The following is a 22070-nucleotide window of genomic DNA, read 5'->3' as shown; positions in this document are numbered from 1 at the left end:
AGGAGGAGGAGGGGGGGACCTTAGAGACGCTGTCAAGGTGGAGGTTCTGGTTCTCCTTTTAATAGACACACATCCGGACGGTCCGTTTGATTTATGGATCCGATTTCAGGGCAGTTTCCCCGAACTCGATCTTTATGATCAGCTTTCTCGATTTAGTCGATGAAATGAGGTGAGAGGCAACGCTGACATTTAAGATGGAACAACATAAAATGATGGCAGGATGTGACCTCACTAATTCAGAGATTTTAAAAAGTTTTCAATTCGTTGTTTCAATTTTTTTTTTAATAGAAATGAACACTGTTGTCTGAATTAAACACCGCTACTGTTTAGGTATCAAATGTAAGGACTGCGGACCACACGCGGCCCTATTTAGGTCGTGTTTCGGCCCGCGTCTGGTGCCAGCTGCGGCCCAGCTGTGGCCGTACGACAGGCCGAGGTTTGGCTGCATCGCGGGCGATACCCGGTGCTGTTCTGACGGCCCACACGAGGGCTGAATATAAATCCTCTTCTTACAGTCAGTCTGCAGAGACTCTGACGTCCAGAGACGATATTTATTTGAATCTTGTGCACACAACACAGCTGGATTACCAAAATGGGCAACTGTTCAAGAACCCCACATCCCCCCCGGGACCCCAAAACCCACGTTCACAAGGCTCGTTGTCATTTAATTAACATGTCGGAGACTTTGCACTTCTGCTAACAGTAATCTGACCGTTGAGCACAAGATAAAAACGTGTCCAAACAAGCCAACCTCGCGCAAAAAAGATACGAATTTGAAATAGTATCTTCTGCGCACAAGAATGTTTGGTAATCTCAAAACATTTTACTCTGAATGTACGTAAATAGTGAAGAAAAACCTCTGAAAAAGCATCAAATCTTCACGTTGGAGAGGTTTCACCCGAAGACGGAGAGCAGATATGAATTTTCCTTTTTGTTCTCGTGTACGTTTGAGCTCGAAGGTTCATTCATTGATGTCGCAAGCAGCAGTTGACAAAAACGTGTAAAATGTTTAAGATCGCGCAACTAAAATGATTAAAATGTAGATAAAAATCTTTACTATCAGCTTCTGAGGTGTGAAAATAAGAATAAATGTAAGTTTTCAGGGCGAATTGTGAGAAGTGCTTTTAGATTTAATCTAAGATGTCTGATTGACACTCAACATGAGTCTGGCTGCTTTTTGACAGATTATAAACAGCCGGATGTCCAACGCTATCAATAAATACAACAACTGCAAAGTCCAGTTATTTAACTGTTAGGAGATACAGGATGTCAGTGAAGGCAACATTATACACACAAACAGGCGAGATGAGATGAAGGTGAAAACAAGCAGAAACTTATTATTAATACTGATGAATTAATTTGGGTTAGAAAATGTCAGGCAGGAGGTGAAAACCAGAAATGATAAATGCTTCTTCAAAACAAACTCAGGTTTTACTGTTAAATAAGAGAAAGGAAAGATTTAAATCCTCATAATTCAAAGAAGCCGGGGAACTTTTTGTTCACATTTCTGATCAAATCAAAAAACAAACTGCGGATTAACTTTCCCGACTGAGAGACCAACACGATGCTGAAGAAGCCTGAATATTCGATCTGCTGCTGTAGAAACTGTAGAAACTTCCAACAACACATTTTTCATTTCCCGGGCGTGAACACGCTAACGTCCACGTTCCGCACACGCAAACACACGCGTGACGTCTGAACTTTACATCAACAGGTCCTGTCTCGTGGAGCCCTGCAGTTACACCCCCCCCTCTTCTTCTTCCTCCTCCTCCTCAGGTGCATATCCAGCTGCAGCAGCAGGTGCGATATTGCGGCTGACCGTCGACAGCTCCCCCTGCTGGTTGGACGCTGGCACTGCAGCTGCTCGAGGTCTCGTGTATTTCTTAAAAGCCTGAGTAGAAAATGGCGATGCATCATCGATAATGCTGTGAGGTGTGTATGGCTACCAAAACATGATGTGGTTCCACTATTTAGACCCGTCCCCCCCCCCCCACCACCACCCCCACCCCCAAAAACAAACACACATTCCCTCCTGTCTGTCTTCCTTTCTCTTTTCTTTTTTTTTTACATTCCTCGCCTTCTTCATGCAGCTCTCACAAACAGTTTCAGCCCTGATCCAGTTAAAATCATGCTATTAGGTCAAACCATGCGCTGTCTTTGGAAACACGACCACGTGGAGAAGAAACCCTGTCAACCCCCACCCACCCACCCCACCCCACACCCCTTCGCTAATCTTTATAGGCGTCACTATAATATTCATATTGTGTAAGAAAAAACAAAAAACAGAAACAACACGTGATTATCATGTAGCGCTTTTGGGAACGTCACGTGTCTCATGTCACATCGGTGAGCTGAATATATTGTAAATATACTGCCATGTATCCAAGCAGGTGGTGCGTTTTATATATATATATATATATATATATATATATATATATATACGCACACAACGTATCCTGGATGTTTACACACACACACACACAGCATGGAGAATATATTTCCTTTTACAGCTTCAATATCATATTTCATCGAAAAACACGTGACACAAACAGGAAGTTCAACATCAACGAATGGCTGTAAAATACTGTAAAAACGTCCCAAACAACAAGAACATTCAGGGTCTGCCTGGTGAGTGGTAAAATAGGGCGTATAATTATAATCGAGCGGTTATAGGTACAGACGAGGATTACGCACGTCGGGCATGAGGAGGATGACTCAACGACCTCGAGAGCAGCTTTTTGATGCCGCTCTCAGATTCTTTCTTTTTTTTCCCCCCCGAAGTATTTAATAAAAAAAAAAAAAAAAAAAAAAAAAAAGGCCTAACAGAAGCGGAGCTGGATACAGGCATGCGGATCATCGCAGGAAAAACAACATTCGGCCCAAGAAGATAGTAGAAAGAGAAACAGAAGCACGTCACGGGACAGAAGTGGAAATAAAAGCAACCGGGGAAAGAGAGATGTTCAAGTAGAGCAAAACAAAAAAAGAGAAAAGAGAGACGTCCCTCTGAGATGCAGTAACGTCGCTGCATATCTGAAGTTACTTCTCCCGACGTCGTCGTCTCGACAAAAGAGGAGACGAGCCGCACCGCCGCATCACGTCGTAGACCGCTGGAACGTGATACCGCCTTCTACGAAGACCTACAAGGAGCTAAACGCTGCAGTTTCCGGCTCCCGCGTGGAATGTGAACGCACCGTGGCGAGGTGGCGGGAAAAAAAACACAACAACACAAAGGAGCTGGAATGCGATGGCTCCGTAAGACCCGGCGACGCTTCATCGGTCCGGTACGGCGCTTCACGTCGGAAATCAAAAATCTTCACGTCGTCTCGTAATTTGATGACAATTTAAAAGTGTAAACATGTTTTGGTCCCAGAACGGAGCGAAAGGTGGAGAAAAAAGGAGGGAAGAGGCGCCTTGAAAGAACAGGATGGAGGAAAAAGGAAAAGGATGCTGGATGTCGGTGCCTGTGTGGTGCCCGGTCCGATCCGTCAGCAGCCTCGTACCTCTCTGCACGCGACAAGTCTGCTGCTGCACCCAAACACACCGCGTCTCCGCAGACCCGTGACCTCACCGCTCTTCATCCCACCTCATCCTCGCCGGTGTTGCCCAGCCGCTCCGCCAGTCACGGGAATCTGCGCCTCCTCGAGCAGATGAGAAGATCGGGGTGCCGGGTAGGGCGGTCGTGGTCGGGGTAGGGGGAGGGGGGGAGGGGAAGGGCCGAGTGGGGTGGACCCTCACTCCTGCTCCCCCTTTCAAGCAGAGCTCCAAACCCTCCTGGATCTCAAATAAAACCTCCGCAGGGAGACGGCCTGCCGCTGGCAGTGCAGCGCCGTGCCGCTCCCGGCGCCCCCCCCCCGCCTCACTTCTTGACGGCCTGCCGGTAGCTGTGTCTCTGGCCCTCCGGCCGCGGCTTGCCGCCGCTGCAGCCGCTGGCCTTGCTGCTGTTGCCTCCGTCCCTGGTGCTGCTGGCCTGGCTGGCCTGGCTGCTGTCCTGCAGCGTGGGGCTGGAGTGGGCGCGCTGCAGCCCGTTGTCCTCCAGGAGCGCCGACTCGAACACGGACAGGTCCTCCTCGCCGCTTCGGATTTTAGCTCGCAGCAGCATGACGTACGTCGCGTAGCGCGTTTTCTGAGAAGAGACGAAGAAGAAACGGGACGGGAGGGATTTTTACGGATTGGACGACTGCGGACTTCAGATGATCGCGTCTCTCTTTGAGTCCGGCTCACCTCAAAGTCCAGGTACTCGTCTCGCTGCCGGTACTCCTCCAGCTCGCGCCCTTTGACCTTGCGGTCGGGAGGAAAAGAGCGCAGCTCGGCCAGCTCGGTGGAGGAGGCTCTGAATCGACCTTCGTGGGATCGGATCTGCTCCTCCTGAAAAGAACCGCGTCAGCATAAAAAACATCATGATGGAGATGACGGACACAATAAACACCTTTACTTTTAAATACTTGGTTTGTTTCAATCATTGGGCCTCATTCATCAAAATCTCCTGAAGTATATATTTAAAGTTGTTCTTCGGAAACGTCAGATTCAACGATGATGATGATGATGATGATGATGATGAATCCCATTGTTTCTGTAAATTGAAAGCGTGTGCTACTTCTTCCTAATTAGCATAAGCAAACGCCCATAAAAGGGCATGAGACTGCAGGGGTCCCAGAAATTGAGGAATAAAAACCTGAATAAGAAAAGATTGTTGAAAACGGTGTCAGTGTGTTTGATGAAGAAGATTTATTCTTAAAAACAGCTGCTGAATGAGGCCCAATCTTCTTTTCTTTGCCGATAAATGTCACCAGATTCCCGGACTGGGCTCAGACTAAGTCTCAGACCGGGATCAAGATCCGGCCGCCTCCTTCTGAAACGACGCTACGATACCTCGGACAGTTTGGACATCGTCCCCGGCAACAGCGGCCGGCTGAACTTCTTCTGGGAGCCGATGGCCGCCGGGAACGGAGGAGCCGAGAACATGGCCGCCACCGTGTTGATCCGCGTGATCCAGGACTGCATCTGCTCCGCGTTCCTGCGGACGAACAATCGCACACGACAAACGCTAAAAAAGAACTCCAAACAAACGTTAAACTGCCGAACACACGCAGAAGGTGGAGGCACACCTCCCTCTCCTCCGCCGCCGCCTCGCTAAACATCAAAGGGGTGATTATCTGAGGAACGGCAGCGCTGCTGTTGACAAAGATATTATTTTGGAGCCAATTAAGGCGCGAGAGGAAAGGGGCTGTTTTACACTAACGGACCCATTAGGGGCCCACGAGAAATACCAGATCGAATCAAGACAGCACTCGCTGGAATCCCGGAGGACAGACGGAGACAAAGAGGAAGAGAGACGGAGAGAGCAGAGACACACGGAGAGGGCTTCGGTATCTGGGACAAATGCAAGCTGCAACTGGAGCACAGAACCGGTCCTCCGGGGGGGGTGGGGGGGCCTCAAACATGTGGCCACTCATGTGCCACTTCCTGGTCCCTGCTAACACACACACACACACACACACACACACACACACACACACACACACACACACACACACACACACACACACACACCTTCACCTTCACGGTACATGTGAGCATCACTGGTCCGTGAGGCTGGAGGCTCAGCTGTGACTGGCTACATGTATGTATGTATGTATGTATGTATGTATGTATGTATGTATGTATGTATGTATGTATGTATGTGGACGCCCACACGTGTTAACAGCCTCAGCTCCATCTGGATCCTGGACGTCACCCAGACCAGGAAGGTCTCTTCCTCAAACCGCCGCCACAACGTTAGCAGAACGTAAACAAAGTGCGTTTACGAGTTCGTTGGGGAGATTCAGAGAAAAACGGAGAAAACAGCTGGAGCTCCCTGAACCGACGTTTTGATGACTCATCACCGCACGTATTCATCCAATCACGGCGGAGACTCACGGCGCCTGGAAGAGGTAGACCCTCCAGTCGGCGGTCCGCAGGTAGAAGACGTTGGGTCTCTTGCTGTAGTCTGAAGCCTTCATGGCCAGAGAGTGATGGATGGACACGGCGTTCTTCAGGTCCTCGTCTGACAGCTGCTTGTCAGGCCGGTACTCACCCTGGACAGACAGGTGGACACAGGAAGGGGTTAACACAGAGGGGTCCGTCCATCCATCATCCATCAATCATCCATCAATCATTCATCCATCCATCCATCATCCATCATCCGTCCATCATCCATCCATCATCCATCATCCGTCCATCATCCGTCCATCATCCATCATCCATGTTCCTGGTTCAGCTCTAAAACGTTTGTATAAATATTGTTTATTATATAGAGAACAACAGTGTGTCGTCCCTTCAGGCTCATTCTGGACTGAACGCCTCATGTTTCTCCCTTCAGGCGGCGGGTGGAGCAGCAGCGGCCTGTTATGCTGGCAGAGGTCGGTCCTGACCGGTGCCAGACCCTTCGCTCCGTATGGTCCCTCTCCACGGTGCCAGAGCTCGGCTGCACCGGGACGCTGTCTCATAGTCACGTAAACAGGAAGTGGGCACCAAAAAGTGGATCGACTGCTTCTTCAATTGTCCTGCGAAGCTGTTAAAAATTGTTGGTCCTAACATTTGGTTTAAATGAAACCTTTTAAAGAGCTCGTTTGTCGGCAGGTGTTTGGTTTCTAAAGAGAGGTGCGCCGCGGGGATAAAGATCCACCTTCTGTTACAAATCTGCTGCTGGCACGATGACTGAAACAGGATGTTTATGGAGATGCAGTCAGCCGTTATTCAAAAGGTTGAATAATGAATATCAAGCAGTAGCTGTTACAAATTGCTCCTAACGCAGTTCCTTTCAGACCGTCTTTTACTGGAACAAGAAAAACACACTTCGAGTAAATAATATGAAGAAAAAAACTCACTTTTTGTAGATAGAGAATTAACCCTTTCAGGATGGCGTAGAACGTCTTCCAGCCTCTCTTCCCTCTCGGAGCTGCGAGGAGGAGAAAACGTGTTCAAATAATATTTACGTGGAGTCAAATGCAACATTTCTTTTGCCTCTAATCCTTCAGTGTGGAAAATACAGTCTCATCTGTACATGACATCACACAGAAGAGCTGGAGACGGCAGCATCTTTGTTAAAGACCAACTAAAAAAAAACCCTCATACTTCTCTTCCCGTCGGGGTCGGCGTGGACTTTCCGGACCAGGAAGCCTTTCTTGTACAGCAGCATTCCTGAGGGCTCCGCCTCCTCCGACAGGGGCTTCCCGCTGCTGCCCACCCTCTTCATCGACGTGGAGGCGGTGGACTCGCACAGGCTGTCCCCGAGCTCGGAGAATGACTTCCGCAGTTCTTCCTCGTCGCTATGGAGACAGAAAAAAACCAAGAGAGTAAAGAAACAGATACCCGTGGTGATCAACACTTACGTGTCACGTCTCATCAGCGACGTGAAATAAACACATCATCATCATCATCATCATCATCATCATCATCATCATCATCATCCGTCCCGTTTCACAGGGAACAGCAGAGGACACGGAGGTCCAGAGACTTCACAGCTCGCTGACACATGAGTCACACCGCCGGCCGCCGCTGCTGTCTCCGGCAGAGACAGTTCGCTCTCCAAGACATTTACGATGCATCACATCGCTGGGGGACGGGGGGGGGGGGGGGTCTGAGTGAATGAAGCTGTCTTCAAAGCTTTAATTGTGTGTTTTCTTCTTCTCCTCCTCTTCTGTCTGCGCTCCGGTTCCTCCGGAGAGAACAAAGTCGGCAGAAAAGTGACATCATCCATCTTGTTGCAGCTTTGAGGTGAAAAACGGGGGCATCTTTACCCGGAGGGCCGGCCGATGCTCTCAGAGATGCCGACGCTTCGATGTTGCTCCTTCTCACAGGAAGGTGAGGAGGAACAGGATGCTGTTACAGCCCTTTAAAGACTCTTCAAGTAACAGAGAAGAACAGTGGAAGAACAGAAAACTTCTGTGGCGCCTTTAAATCTAGAAACTTTGAACTTGCGAGCCAGCGTGGATGTAAAAAAATCTCATTAAAACTGATTCGAACATCAAAGATTATGCAGCACAGAAGCTCCTTCCCGTTTCTTACTCGTCACATTTGTCTCGTTGTTTATTTGAAAACAGCATAAATCACAGTATTCAATAAATACCATAAAATAATACATAATTCTATTCCAATAAACTTAATTGCTGTTATTAAAATTTAGAAAAATGCACATTTTATTATGAGTATGTCATAAAGATGGACAAAATTACAGGCCAGCCTTGGGTTATGTTTGTTCTTATTTTCACAGTTTTTTAAATGGGGTTTGGTATGGGATGGGGTGGGATCTTGGTTTCTGTTCTTCTTCTTCTTCTCTACATGTTACTTTACGTTATGGGAATTATTGCAACTTTTTTACAGCCAAACTGACTGCGCATAATAACAAAATAATAACCGCAGACGACCGGGGAATTAATCAAAAAGCTATAAAGAGGTCACGTGATCAGAGGAGTAAACAAATGTCACATCTGCACACACCAGGAAGATTTAGTGTGTATTAACCTTTAATTTCAATAATTTAGATCATCTGAATTGTTTACAGCTCATCTGACTGATCATAGGTTTTTATTTCGTGAGTAGAAATCCATCTAAACCACTAAAAATCACTGGATGTGACTACAACCGAAAACAAACCAGAGCTGAGATGTGAGAAGGTGAAGACGCTGTGAGTTAATCTACCAGACTCTTTATTAAACTGAGTTTTGGGGCCGACGGTTTGAAGTTTTTCGTGCAGGCAGCGCATCGTTCATTAGAAACAGGCCTGGAGGAGCCATCTATGGAAATGAGGATTGTGATAAGCTGCAGCTTCATTTCTTCCAAACGGCCCTCATGAGTCTGCGAGGTTCCCGGAAAAACACTCTCATGGACGTCTTCTTCCAAAAAGTGAAGAGTACACGGATATTTCTGTTCGGAGGTCGATACTTCTTACATAACAAGACACTTTTTTGATTTGTTTTGTGTTTTATTCACTTTATTTTACGACATTGTTTTTTTTACGATCTAATTTGCCTTTTATTTTCCAGCAAATTCTTCTCTGCTAACCTTTCTTTTATTTTAAATGTACTTTATGTTATACTGTTTGTCGTCTAATCTATTCTTGTTATATTTTGTGGTTTTTATACTTTTATTTCATTTTATGAAAAGCTCTGCACATTTTTATGTATTCTAGCCCATTTCTTCTGTCTAACGTACTTTATTTTTATTTACTATTTATTTTGATCATTTTTAAAAGATTTTATCATCTAATCTAGCATTTTGCCCATTATATTGTCTTTTAGCCCGTTTTCTATTCCAACTGTTTTATGTTGATTTCATCAAGTTTTTACTGCCATCTTTAAATATAATATATAAACATATATCAGTTTACTATACATTTCTGTAACATTTAAACAGCAGACAATACGAACAATGGCCGTTGCTACAGCAGCGATAATCCCATTCTCTCCTAAATAATCCCTCACAACGCGCAGAATACATCTTTGAGTGTTTTTAAAGGGATTTGTCACATTAGCAGATGATAGATGATTTAAGCTAGAGCAGCGAGACTCTCGGCATCTGCCTGGCGAGGTAACGTGGCAATTCCACTTGTTACCTCACCAGGCGGCACCCATGCAAAAGTTCAGCCCGAAAATAGAAAATGGCTGGATGCCGAACCCCCCCGAGACCACGCTATGAGTAACCAACAGTACATAACAGCAGTTAACCTCATGCAGGAGCCAGAGAGAGAACGAGAGGCAGAGACGGAGCCAATGAGCACGTAGCCTGTTGCCTGGTAACTGTCGGCCTGCTCGCATCCCTTTCTACACAGAGACAAAGTGGAGAGGAGCTGGAGAACGATGGATGGATGGATGGATGGAGGAGAGACACAGAGGAGTGATGGAGACAGGAGAGGAGGGGGGGAGGGGGGGCTGATCCTTCTCAGATGGTAGAACATTATCAACAATAACAGAGGAGAGGAGAGGAGACGGGAGGGGAGGAGAGGAGAGGAGAGGAGAGGAGAGGAGAGGAGAGGAGAGGAGAGGAGAGGAGAGGAGAGGAGAGGAGAGGAGAGGAGAGGAGAGGAGAGGAGAGGAGAAAAATGAGAAGAGAAGGAACAGAAAATATTAACAAATGTCAAGACAAACAAGGAGAAAATTAAGGGGAAACACAGGAAAGAAAATGACAAGATAGTAAAAGTCCAGAAGGAAGTGATGAGAACAAAAGAGAGAAAAGCACAACAAAGGAAAGGAAAAGGGAAGAAGGATAGACGAGGGGAAGAGGAAGAGAAAAGAAAAGAAGATGAGACGATAAGAAACCGGAAATAAAAGATCAATTCTGTCAATAAAAATACAGGAAACAACAAAACAAAAGGGAAAATCCACCAAAATAAAGGAGAGGACGCGGTGCAAAGATCCGCCTGCATGCAGATGCAGCGCTGCAGGGGGAGTTGGAAGAGATGCATGCTGGGCTCTTTGTGCTGATGTTGCTGCATCAGTGGACGCTGCGTTTCACCTGTGACATCGAGTCTCTGTACCAAACGGTCCGAGCACAGTGGAGTAAAAGAGGACAGGAATTCATCCACACGGCGAAGCGTTCCCTCTTTCAGCCGGGCTTTTATTTACCTTCAGAAAAAGGATTGCAGTCGTTGGATGTGAGGCCAGCAGGAAGGTTCATTTAATATTTATCTCGTGTCTAAGGGGGCTGGATTGTTTTGAGATATATTTGGGACAAATATAAATGTTTAAGTTGCCGGTTCTTTCTGCAGCGCCCCCTGGTGCGTGGACTCCCCGACGTCAGCTGTTTGATTACATTTGAAAGCTGCTTATTAATAAATATTAAAGTCTGAATCATACTTTCAAAATTATGAGCAATTTATAAGCTGCAAATATGTGAAAATAGAAGTTTTCTAAGAGTATCTTATTTTTTTGCAATCACAAAATCGATCTTCAGCTCGTTCAAATATGGTCAATTCTGGCTCCAAAATAACAAAAATGGCGACGGACGAAATTTGAAGTGGAGGCTTCAGAACGGCAGCTCACGAACCGATGAGTGACGTCACGGTTCGGTCGCCACCTGGTAACGCAACGTGAAGCCTCCTGCCAGAAGTGACCATATTTAAACGAGGACACTAAGCCGCGGTAAAGTTGTAAAGGTTTGCAACCTTCGTCGTCACGGAAACAGTGAGTATAGGCTGTCCGGCAGGAAACGGGAAGTCCCAAACCATCCACCCCAACCCGCCTCGTTCTGAACGAGGAAAGAACTCGCAGCGGTCGTTATCTAAACGACCACTAGAGGGCGCCTAACTTTCAAGCGTAACTGCAGGGTCGTAATAAACTGCTTAAAAAAAACAAAAACATCCAAGTATTTTCAAACATTCTGTCTGAACACAAAACTTTAAACTGAAGTTCCAGACATGTTTCAGTCGGTACCAGGAGACTGTTGGAGGTCACGTATGACAGAAGTCATACCCCACCCCGAACCAGGAAGCATGCGTGTAATACGTCTGTGCTGTATGAGAACATGTGGGTGTATCCAACACCACCGCTGAGAGCGGCCATGTGCGCGTCTCTCCATGCGGGGGTGCGAAACAACAACCATCAAAAATAAACAACAACACGTCCACACAAACACACACACACACACAAACACACCTGTAATGAGATTTCACATGTATACAGTTTGTATTCATGTGATCACGGTGAGCGGTTGGTTTTAGTGTCTGAATATTACACCTCTGTTCGCCGGCCTCGCCGACGACCGTTTCTCCTTTTCTTCCTTCAATCTGGGAGTAAATTAGTAAATCGATGGCGGGCCGCACTAAATATAGAAAAGAATACTTTATTGTGCCGTGATTACGACGGCCAACACGCAAATCGATGCGCACAAGGACAAATCACCCCCCCCCCTAAAAAAGCATCATTCACAGCCTCCGAGTCGATGCGGGCGGGGAGGTGTGTGAGTGTGTGTGTGTGTGTGTGTGTGTGAGTGTGTGTGTGTGTGTGTGTGTGTGTGTGTGTGTGTGTGTGTGTGTGTGTGTGTGTGTGTGTGTGTGTGTGTGTGTGTGTGTGTGTGTGTGTGTGTGTGTCCGGCCTCGTTGTTGTGAACTCGCTCTGAGTTTTTCACGTAGAGATAAATAAATAAATAAAAGTCCTCGGCGTGCTGAAACGAAGCGAGCAGGGTGTGAAAGTGACGCCGCGCTGTGTTTTCAAACCACAGACAGTGTTTACTCCGTTTTCAATGATCCCGGCCAGCGAGAAATATTTTGAAAAAAAACCCGAACGATGTCTCTGCCAAAATAAATAGAGAAATAAATAAATAACAGACTGTTGTGGGCTGAATCTCTTAATCTGTAAATCTTTTTTGGGGGGGGGTTTGTTTGCAGGTGGATTCTCCTTTTTATTTTGATGGTGTTTACGTGTCTAAAAATGACATCCCCCACCACCCCCCCTCTCCCGCACGGCCTCTCCTCACACGGCGGCGGTGTTTAAATAGCCGTCTATATGTCAGCGGAGATGTTTGAACTGGATTTGCCTGCCTCTCTGTGGATCTCCTCCTCGATCTGCTCCTCTGACCACTTTTTTTTTTTTATCGGGCTGCTTCGGGAGCTGCTGCTGCTGCTGCTGCTGCTATTTTTGGAAAGGTAGTGGGAGGCTGTGGTCACACCTTTGTACAGGATGCAGGTAAAGAGAGCCGTTTAAACTCTCCCCAACCGCTCGCTCTCCCGTTTTTGCTTTTCATGTGTGCAGCAAAAAACCAAACAACACAAATACATCCCCTGTGTGTATTTATATGTACACTTCATCTATCTGTTGCCGTGTGTGTGTGTGTGTGTGTGTGTGTGTGTGTGTGTGTGTGTGTGTGTGTGTGTGTGTGTGTGTGTGTGTGTGTGTGTGTGTGTGTGTGTGTGTGTGCGTGAGTGAGTGCACATTTGCTGCTGAGAGAACACAGGGACGGAAAGAGCAATGCGGTAGCTATGGAGTCGTATCCATGGTACCGTAACTATGGCAACAAAGCTTGGAAAGTTAGTGACTTAATTGGCATCACTGAGGCACTCCGGAGCTGTGATCCAGAATAGCAACCCTTGACACATTAATGTTTCCTTCACATGCCCAGACGACACTCGCGTCATTACTTAGGATGCAAACAAGCTAATCAATATCCCCCTTATTGTTTCCTGCCCTCCAGCGTGTGTGTGTGTGTGTGTGTGTGTGTGTGTGTGTGTGTGTGTGTGTGTGTGTGTGTGTGTGTGTGTGTGTGTGTGTGTGTGTGTGTGTGTGTGTGTGTGTGTGTGTGTGAGTTGATCACGGAGAACGAGGAGCACCAGAAGGGAGGAGAAAATGAAATAAAAGCAGTTTAAGGTGAATATAGAGCGGAAGTAAAATGACTTACAGCGTCCACTGCAGCTTCTGGTTCTTGATGGAGTTGTAGAGCGCCTGCAGACGGGAAACAAGAAAAACACATTTTCAGACAAACGTTCGGGTGCAGATTCGATCAGCTGGGCTGATTTTATTTGTGAAGCAAGCCGGCTTCATTCAATAAACTGCACTCGGAGAAACGTCGTCCCTCCTCACGCCGCTCAAACTGCCCCCCCCCCCCCTCTAAAAAAAACAACAACAATTATAATCCATCAATCGTCCAATCGGTCGGCCTCCACCACCTCGGGAACGAAGCCATTATTGTCCGAGCAGCCGGCCGGTCGATAAATCAATCAGCCCGTTAATAATTTAGACTTTGACGCAAACGCATCGAAGCGCACGGAGCGAAATTAAGTTACAGTTTAAGAGCAGAAATCCAGACAAAGACGCCTCGTCTCTGGAAACACGTCGGCTTCACGCTGCGCAGCTGAAACTCTTCTTCTGTTCAGCTTTCAAGCAAATATGTCAAACATTTGTGTCCCAACGGTAAAGATTCGCTCACTTTTACAAGACTGCAAGTAACAAAAATAACGAAAATCTTTGTGTTTTTAGATTTTTAACGGCTGAATAATTATGTTTACTTAAAGAGAAGAGTTTATCACGGAAACAATAATCAGCTGGAAGTCAAGTTAAAGTCCTTCGTTCAAACTAGATTTAAACGTAACGTATGTGTGCTCATCATGAAGAAGCAGCTGGTTGGTTTTCTAGCTACCTGGAGTCCCGCTGGGTTCTATCACTTATCACATGACATCATGTCTGATCTTTTACTTACATAAAATATTCATCTGTAAAGTAACTACAGTACTAAGTATAGCTGTCGGATAAATAATAAGTAATGGTGCAGGAAAAGGGTGAAACTTTCTGAATAAACGATTTGACATCGACATAAAATAACATAAAAACATTAAATAACATAAAAACAATAGAAAACGGAAATACCAAAGTACAAGTAAAAAATAAAATACTGAGAAACAGTTAATGAATAAAAAACCAAATGATTGAAGAGAAGTTGTGGTTTGTATCACCCCCCCCGGTCTCCTCTGATGTACTCTTTGTAATTGTTTGGTGCATTGGGACCACGCTGCCTGCACTCTGAATCAATCGATCGATCGATCGACATTAGTGGAACAGGGTCGCAGCTTAAAAATGTCTGATGAACTCTGAACTGTTTTAAAAAGCCGCAGCAGCAGATTCTCGCAGCGTCGCCACACGTTAGCGTTGCGTCCGCATGTGTGCACACGTTCCTGCAAACTTTTTTTTTTAGGTCATTGTTTCCCGTCTCAGATGAAAACCTCCTTCTCTCTACTTCCGTTATCGTCAACAGAGGAGAAGCAGCGCTGCAGAGGAGCGCCGGTCAGGCGCTCGCCTTTTAACTTTCCGTAACAAAAACAACAAACACTCAGGACCTCCGGACGCTTCTTCGCTCGGCGGGAAGCCGCGGCGCTGGAGTGGATGCAGCTGTTACAGATCTGACGGCGGAGGTGATGGAGAGGACACTTACAGGCAGTTCATCAGCACCTCGCTCACCTCTGAATTCCTCACAGGCCTGTGCGACTCATAATTGCTGTGTGTGTGTGTGTGTGTGTGTGTGTGTGTGTGTGGTGGTGGTGGTGGGGGGGGGGGGGGCTCAGACTGGAGCTGCTCCTTCTTTGATTAAAGAGCCGCTGCCGGTCGTCGCCGGCGTTTTCGTCGCATTGTGACTTCCAGTCGAACCAAATTGGATTTATAATGGGGTTTGATGCCGCGCCCTTAATCAGCTTCATTTCCAGCATTTTCTTTGAAGCGGCGTCTAATCGCTTCCACAGCGTCGTGAATATCCACGAGCGTCCGGCGTGAGACCATCAGATTTATTTTTTTTGTTCCGCTTCGTTCTCGCTACTGTAAAAAATAAATAAATAAAAACCTCTGCATTCGAACCGCGTCTTAAACTTACATGTGCTCATGCATTTTAATAACCACGACAGACAGAAGTGAAGACGAGCTTCCCCGGGAATGTCCGAGTCGCCGGTTTTCAAAGTAGGAGAAGACAAAAGTAAAAAAAAATGCTTCTGAAGCCACAAATCTGGTCGACATCAAACATTAAGAGTGAATCAGAAAGCGGTGAAAGGGATCTGCTTGATTTTCCAAAAGATCTGGCAGGAAAAACAAAAACGGAGGTCGAGTTTCAGAGGTTTTCAGACTGAAAAACGACCTGGTGATTATTCACACGCGGCGTGACGTCACGGTTTAACAGTCGGACACTCGGACCTGAAAATGTTCAACAATGGCGAGAAACTAAAAAACTGCGTGAGACGATGAAACGCGGGTTTTTAGCAAAAGGAGTTGGAAGAAACTGAAGTTTGCATTTCGTTTGGAAAATCTTCAACGATTTATGGATGCTGGAAGTTTGAAGGAGCTTCAGCCGGCGATGACGACGGCGTTAACCCTTTCCCTCCCGCAGGCTACAGTCGGAGAAGAGGCCGCCTGGTACGACCGGGATTAAAATGGAGGCGATGTTTGTTTTCTGTTGCATCACATTTGGCGGAGTTGCAGCTTAGTTTCTGGAAGAGGTTCAGTAACTCTCTGATTTACACGTGTTTCCACTAAACGAATGTAAAAATGTCCGTTTTTCTGACCTGCTGATGGAAACGCAGAGATTTAACCTCTCTGATCTGCAGCTCGGTCACGTTGGAGCCGTGACTTGATTACATTTGGGGTGTTTTTCAGTTGGAAATGTAAAAAAAAAAAAAAGTACTGTCTAGCTTTTGTTCTTTCTTGTAATAAAGAGCGCATATATTTCTATATTTGCCCCAAATTCAGCAAATCTCTCATTTGAATGCAAGTGATGCAGAAAGTGTGTCACAGCTGAGTTTGTCTGCAGAGTTACTACTGAACGATGTGGGTCTCTGTCGTATAGTCGCCCTCGTACTGTAAATCCTGAGGGAGCGCTGCATTAAGAGACTCTGTAAACGAATCAATCAGGACTCCTTCAGTCCTTCAGGAGGCTCACGGACACGAGGACGGACGCTCGTCACCTTCACCTACTCGCTTCGTCAACGTCACCGAGAGCCGTTAGAGCCTTGAGTGGCGGCTTTTCCCACAACACGAGCCGCGGCCCAATCGGGCCCGTCGGCCGCCCGGCCGCCTCCATCAGAGGCGCTCCAACGTATCCGAGCAGCACAGGTGGTTAATGAAAGGATCGATGCGTGCCGGTTAAGCAGGCGGCTGCAAGGAGGAGCAAAATGTGGCCACCTGGTTGTGAGTGATGCGAGCGCTGATCCGGTGGGATGCAGGGTGAGATATCACAGAAATAAAATGATTCATCTCATCGTGTGGTTTTGCTGATCGACTGACAAGCTGCAGGATATTTTTTTTTTTTTTTTTGCGAGATGATAAAATGATGCGTATAAAATGAACGGGACAGTTTTCAGTACCTTCCTCCTCTTGCGGGCCTGAGGGTGGTTCTGTCCGTCCTGAGCCTTGCCCAGCAGGTCCGGGAACACCAGGGGCTTGAGGGAACGCGAGCGCGGGGTTCTGGGATAGCGGAACGGGTCCATCATCCGGAAGTCCCTCCCGTAGCGAACGGTGCAGAGTGAGCGCGAGCGCAGACGACCTGCCGAGTGCAGGCTGTTGACTCCGATCATAGTCGGAGACGACGGGTCAGGAGGAGGTTCAAAACCTGCGCAGTGAGGCTCTGTCTTTATCTTTTTAAGTCCTGCAGAAACCTTACTGCTTTTCAAAAAAGAAAAAAAAAGAAAAGAAAAGTTGATCCGAGTGTGAGATGCGGTTCTGGATGGAGTCCAGTCGACGCTGATGTGCCAACAGACAGCTGGGAACCGAATCAGCCAATCAACACATCGCGGAGCCGCTGCGATCGGCGCTATCAGCAGGCATCAAAACCACCGACAACCTCCCGTCCTCTCTGGATGTCTTGATCAACACTCGGCAGGCGTCGGCGGCGGGATGCCCACCTGATGCTGAATTATTGATAAGACAGCCATGTATTATAGATCCTACGAGGAGGCGGCGCTCTCGTCTTCTGCAGAATCGCAGTCACAACTTTTTTTGGTCGGTCGAAGCTCGAGGGGAAAAATGAAACTGCGGTTCGCGGAGGGGCCGATGCACAGATTAAAAAAAAAACACAAAAAAAACCCTGCATCTCTTACATGTTCCCGAACGCACGGCGACAACGCAGACGAATCCTCACGCTCACAAAGGAGCCGACACTCTCGCAGATGGCAGAGGTGTGAGCGGACAGCCGGCGTGAAGCAGATGGGCGGCAAATGCAGGAAATGAGGAGGGAAAAAAAAAACACCCCCAAAAAAACACAACTTAGATGCAATAAGCTCTTTATGCTTATAATGAACACAAACACGCCGTGAAAACACACACACACACACGCAATGGAGGGAGGTACGGCGGGGTGGGAGGGAGCGACGGCCGCCTTCGGACTTTGGAGTCGGGATTCCAGAGAGCGTCCTCGATATCGTCACAGGCGCCGCGATACAAACGAAATAAAATTCACCAAAATATAAACGGCAGACGTAGGGGACAAAAAAAAAAAAAAAAAAAAGCTGCCGAGAGGAGGTGGAACGTTTTCCTGTTGCTCCCGCCGTGTAAAATGGACACCGTCAGTTGTAACGGCTGTCACGCCGTCCGCCTCACTTCTTCTTCCTGCCGCCGTCCAGGTCGGCCGTCATCCTCCACTTCTCTCAGTCAGCGCTCGCTCTCACACTCTCTTTGCACCGGTTTCTTCCCGTCGTACGCTCGGCGGGTGTGGGTGTCTGAGTGGAGGGAGGAGGGAGGAGGGGGGAGGAAGGGGGAGAAAAAAAAAAAACAACCAAAAACGCCGCTCTCCTGCCGCTGACGTCTCTCATACCTTCCTCCTCTTTCTTTGTTGATTCCTGCTTTATTTCAATCTGGGTTTTTTTTTTTACCCATCCGATTCTGTCTTTCTTCCCTCCGTCTCTCTGCTGCTGCTGCTGCCGCCGCTGTGGAGGAGGAGGAGCAGGAGGAAGAGGAGGAGGAGGAGGAGGAGGAGGAGGAGAGGAAAGCTGGCTGCTTGAATCGCAGAGCTAAAAAGAAGCTGATGGGGACGGTGCGCTCCCCCCCCTCTCTCTCTCTCTCTGCCGCGCTCTCTCTCTGTCAATGCGTACCTCCATCCCCCCCCATCCCTCCCTCCCCCTCCCTCCTGCTCTCAGTCATCGCCAGCAAATCAGTCTCCCAACTGTCTCTTCCACACACACACACACACACACACACACACACACACACACACACACACACACACACACACACACACACGGACAGTTTTTTAAGAAATATATGTAAATTAGTATGCCGCGATGGTTTGGTGGTTTGGTGGTCTGGTGGTTTGGTGGTCTGGTGGTCTGGTGGTTTGGTGGTCTGGTGGTTTGGTGGTCTGGTGGTCTGGTGGTTTGGTGGTTTGGTGGTCTGGTGGTCTGGTGGTTTGGTGGTCTGGTGGTCTGGAGGTCTGGTGGTTTGGTGGTCTGGTCTGGTGGTTTGGTGGTCTGGTGGTCTGGTGGTTTGGTGGTCTGGTGGTTTGGTGGTCTGGTGGTCTGGTGGTTTGGTGGTCTGGTGGTCTGGTGGTTTGGTGGTCTGGTGGTCTGGTGGTTTGGTGGTCTGGTGGTCTGGAGGTCTGGTGGTTTGGTGGTCTGGAGGTCTGGTGGTTTGGTGGTCTGGTGGTCTGGTGGTTTGGTGGTCTGGTGGTTTGGTGGTCTGGTGGTCTGGTGGTTTGGTGGTCTGGTGGTCTGGTGGTTTGGTGGTCTGGTGGTTTGGTGGTTTGGTGGTCTGGTGGTTTGGTGGTCTGGTGGTTTGGTGGTCTGGTGGTTTGGTGGTTTGGTGGTCTGGTGGTCTGTGGTTTGGTGGTTTGGTGGTCTGGTGGTCTGGTGGTTTGGTGGTCTGGTGGTCTGTGGTTTGGTGGTTTGGTGGTCTGGTGGTTTGGTGGTTTGGTGGTTTGGTGGGAGAGACGGAGAAGTTGAGAGGAGAAAGAAACATGTGAAGACTTGGTGAAGAAAAGGCGTTAAAGGAGCAGTTCCATATTTTGGTGAAGACGACTTACGGAGCCCAAAACATGAAAAAAATGATATACATATAAAAATCTCAAATTTTTATATATATATGTATATATACCTGCCGGGACTTCCTGAAAGTGGTTTTAGTGGCCTTTGTGCTAATGTTGAATTCAGGAAGAGGAGGAGTCCAAAAAATTGAGTAAGTCGTGGCAACAAATGTGAACTCACCTAAAAAAACCTGACTTCAACATGAATCATTTAAACGTTTGTTTTTTTTGTCTGACGGAGAGGAAACACAAAAATGTCCCTTTTTTTTCTTTTTTTTTTTTGCTAACTGCATCGGGAATATTCCACCTTGCATCGTCATGTTTTAACGTATTAAAAAATAAAAAAAAGTACATAAACAAGTTATAATAGGAAAAACCTCTATTAAAAATGTAAGAGTCACCAAACATAAAATCAAAAGAAAAGAACAATTTAAGTGTCACATCGAGGGACGCGAGGAAAACGGAGCTGAAGCCAAAACCCTCAGGTTTTTATTGGTGATTACAGCAAACAGAAAAACAAACAACCACGACTCAGAATTTAGGCCAAGAAAAGACAGGAAGTAAAAGAAAAAAAGAAAAAAAAAAAAAGGGACACTGAGCGTCTGACTGAAACAATTATAGTTACGAGACAAATGAACGAGGTGTTTCCCCCCCAAGGGAGATCGCTGAGATTGAATTATTGACTTCAAAATCTGGAGCTGCAGCAGCGTGACCTACGACTTAATGACCGAGTCAGTCACAGACTGTGGCCGCTGAACGGACAGGCTGGTTTTAAAGAGATCTATGATCAAATTAGTTTGAAGAATGATATCCCGAAGGTAGATTTAGAGGTCAGGAGAGGTGATTTTAACCAACGGTTTTAAAATGTGAAGGTCGAAAGAAAACACGCTCTCTTCCTTTGTCTTGCATCTGTTTTGAGTGATAAACTGTAGATTTTATTGTCCAGAATTCACAAAGACGAATGATGCATTGAGACCAAAAAACAAAGCGATTCTTTGCCTTTTGGCGTTAAGTTGAATATTTTCAACCCGTGCGAATTTGCGTAATTTGGCGTCTTTGCGTGTAATCGTGCCGCGGAAATAATTCGCTTGGCGTTTTGGTCTGAAGACGTAAAGAACCGTAGCAGGAGGAAAAAAACCTATTCAGATATCTGCTGATGTTTATTAAAAACTACAAGACGGTATCACCTGAAAGAACGACACTCGACATCAAAATAAAAGATAAAGGAAATGAAAGAAGAGGCTGTAAAACTCAGAGCACTTCTGGCAACAGTAAAGTTTTATCTTTGTGAAATTCAAACTCATATTTTTTAATGGTTGGTGAATTTACATCAGTTTCAAGCTGTGTTGAGCCTCTGGAAGCTCCAATTTAATAACCGGTTTAAATATTTACTGGTTATGACACAGAAGTGGTACAAATTCATCTTTTGAATTGAACCGATTGAACTTTTGGGTTCTCGTGGTGACTGAGCTGATGAGAAACGGAGTTGTCAAGCTCATTAGTTTCGGAGAGCTTTGTTGTGACTATTCAGTAAATCTTTATTGAATGAAATGATGGATAAAAGGTGAAAACTGCCGCAGGAGGAAACACAACAGCAGAGATCAAATATTAAGGAGCTCCAGGAGCTGCTGACAGATTGATCAGCTGATTAAGACCATCTCTCTTTACTGCAAGTGGATTTACAAACACCCCCAAACATCCTGTAAGCTTCAAATCATGTCACATCTGTCTGTGATGTCACCTACGGCAAAACGATGTTACTTTAAACATGTTCTCAGGGGTATTTACAAGCTTTAAGTCCCCTCAGTAGAAGCAAATGTAACGTATGCAATGTTTACCACTCCAGGAAGTAGTCCGACCCCTAGCAACGACCCTAGCAACAGAGACCAGATCTAGCGAGTTTTATTGCTTTCTAGAGATGGTTTCTCAAACTGAATAACTACAGAACATAGAAACACTAAACTGCTCTGCTTGCTCAGTCTGGTTGGAACAAAGACATCTGATGAACAATGACATCTGATGAACAAAGATATCTGATGAACTAAGATATCTGATGAACTAAGATATCTGATGAACAAAGATATCTGATGAACAAAGACATCTGATGAACTAAGATATCTGATGAACAAAGATATCTGATGAACAAAGACATCTGATGAACAAAGATATCTGATGAACTAAGATATCGATGGACTTGTGTTTTTTTTTTTAGTTTAGCACCGTGTCATGTATTAAAAATCTGAAATTCAACTCCAATTCAATATTCCCATCGAGAAGGCGGAGTGATATTTCTAGTGATGAGCAGGATGTGTTGTCATGGTGATTTGAGCACGTTCCAAATGAACAGTCGCCCAATCAAATCGTTGGGTCGGAACTACTTGTTGTATAATAGTCAATAAACCAGCGGTTCTAAAATCTCGAGGTAACCTACCTTTTTGTTTTTTTGTTTTGCCGTAGAGACAGACAGCATGAAGCAGAAGCAGCGTTCGTCCGAGCCGAGGCGCAGGTGAGGACATCATCACCCGAGGGGGAGAAGGGGGGTGGGGGGGCACTACCTCTACTGCTCTACATCCACACACAGGCAGCGGCTAAAGGTTGAAGTGGTCAGGTAAAAA

At 46.5% G+C, this 22070-nt stretch overlaps 1 protein-coding gene across 5 annotated transcripts in view; it reads right to left on the bottom strand.

Annotated features, from left to right (window-relative positions):
- LOC138624368 (PH and SEC7 domain-containing protein 1-like) overlaps positions 1-22070 on the bottom strand; it is a 41387-nt gene that overhangs the window by 677 nt on the left and 18640 nt on the right. For 4 of the 5 annotated variants that reach the window (XM_069704511.1, XM_069704509.1, XM_069704510.1 and 1 more), the window contains 7 exons: positions 13369-13412; positions 7114-7307; positions 6867-6937; positions 5917-6074; positions 4870-5014; positions 4222-4365; positions 1-4123 (listed from right to left, as the gene is read on the bottom strand). The exon at positions 1-4123 is cut by the window's left edge and continues 677 nt beyond it. In XM_069704511.1, the coding sequence (XP_069560612.1) occupies positions 3857-4123; positions 4222-4365; positions 4870-5014; positions 5917-6074; positions 6867-6937; positions 7114-7307; positions 13369-13412 (1023 nt within the window). In that variant the 3' untranslated portion in view covers positions 1-3856. Of the gene's footprint in view, positions 4124-4221; positions 4366-4869; positions 5015-5916; positions 6075-6866; positions 6938-7113; positions 7308-13368; positions 13413-16807; positions 17630-22070 lie in introns of those variants that run through there. The other variant, XM_069704513.1, reaches the window with a different exon arrangement.

Source organism: Brachyistius frenatus, unplaced genomic scaffold (assembly GCF_029030835.1).
Source record: "Brachyistius frenatus isolate BFR_SWC_R1_liver_20210118 unplaced genomic scaffold, ASM2903083v1 Contig_51, whole genome shotgun sequence".
In the NCBI taxonomy this organism is placed as follows: Eukaryota; Metazoa; Chordata; class Actinopteri; family Embiotocidae; genus Brachyistius; species Brachyistius frenatus.
Note: the sequence above shows the minus strand (reverse complement) of the source record. Positions and strands in the feature narration are given on the sequence as shown.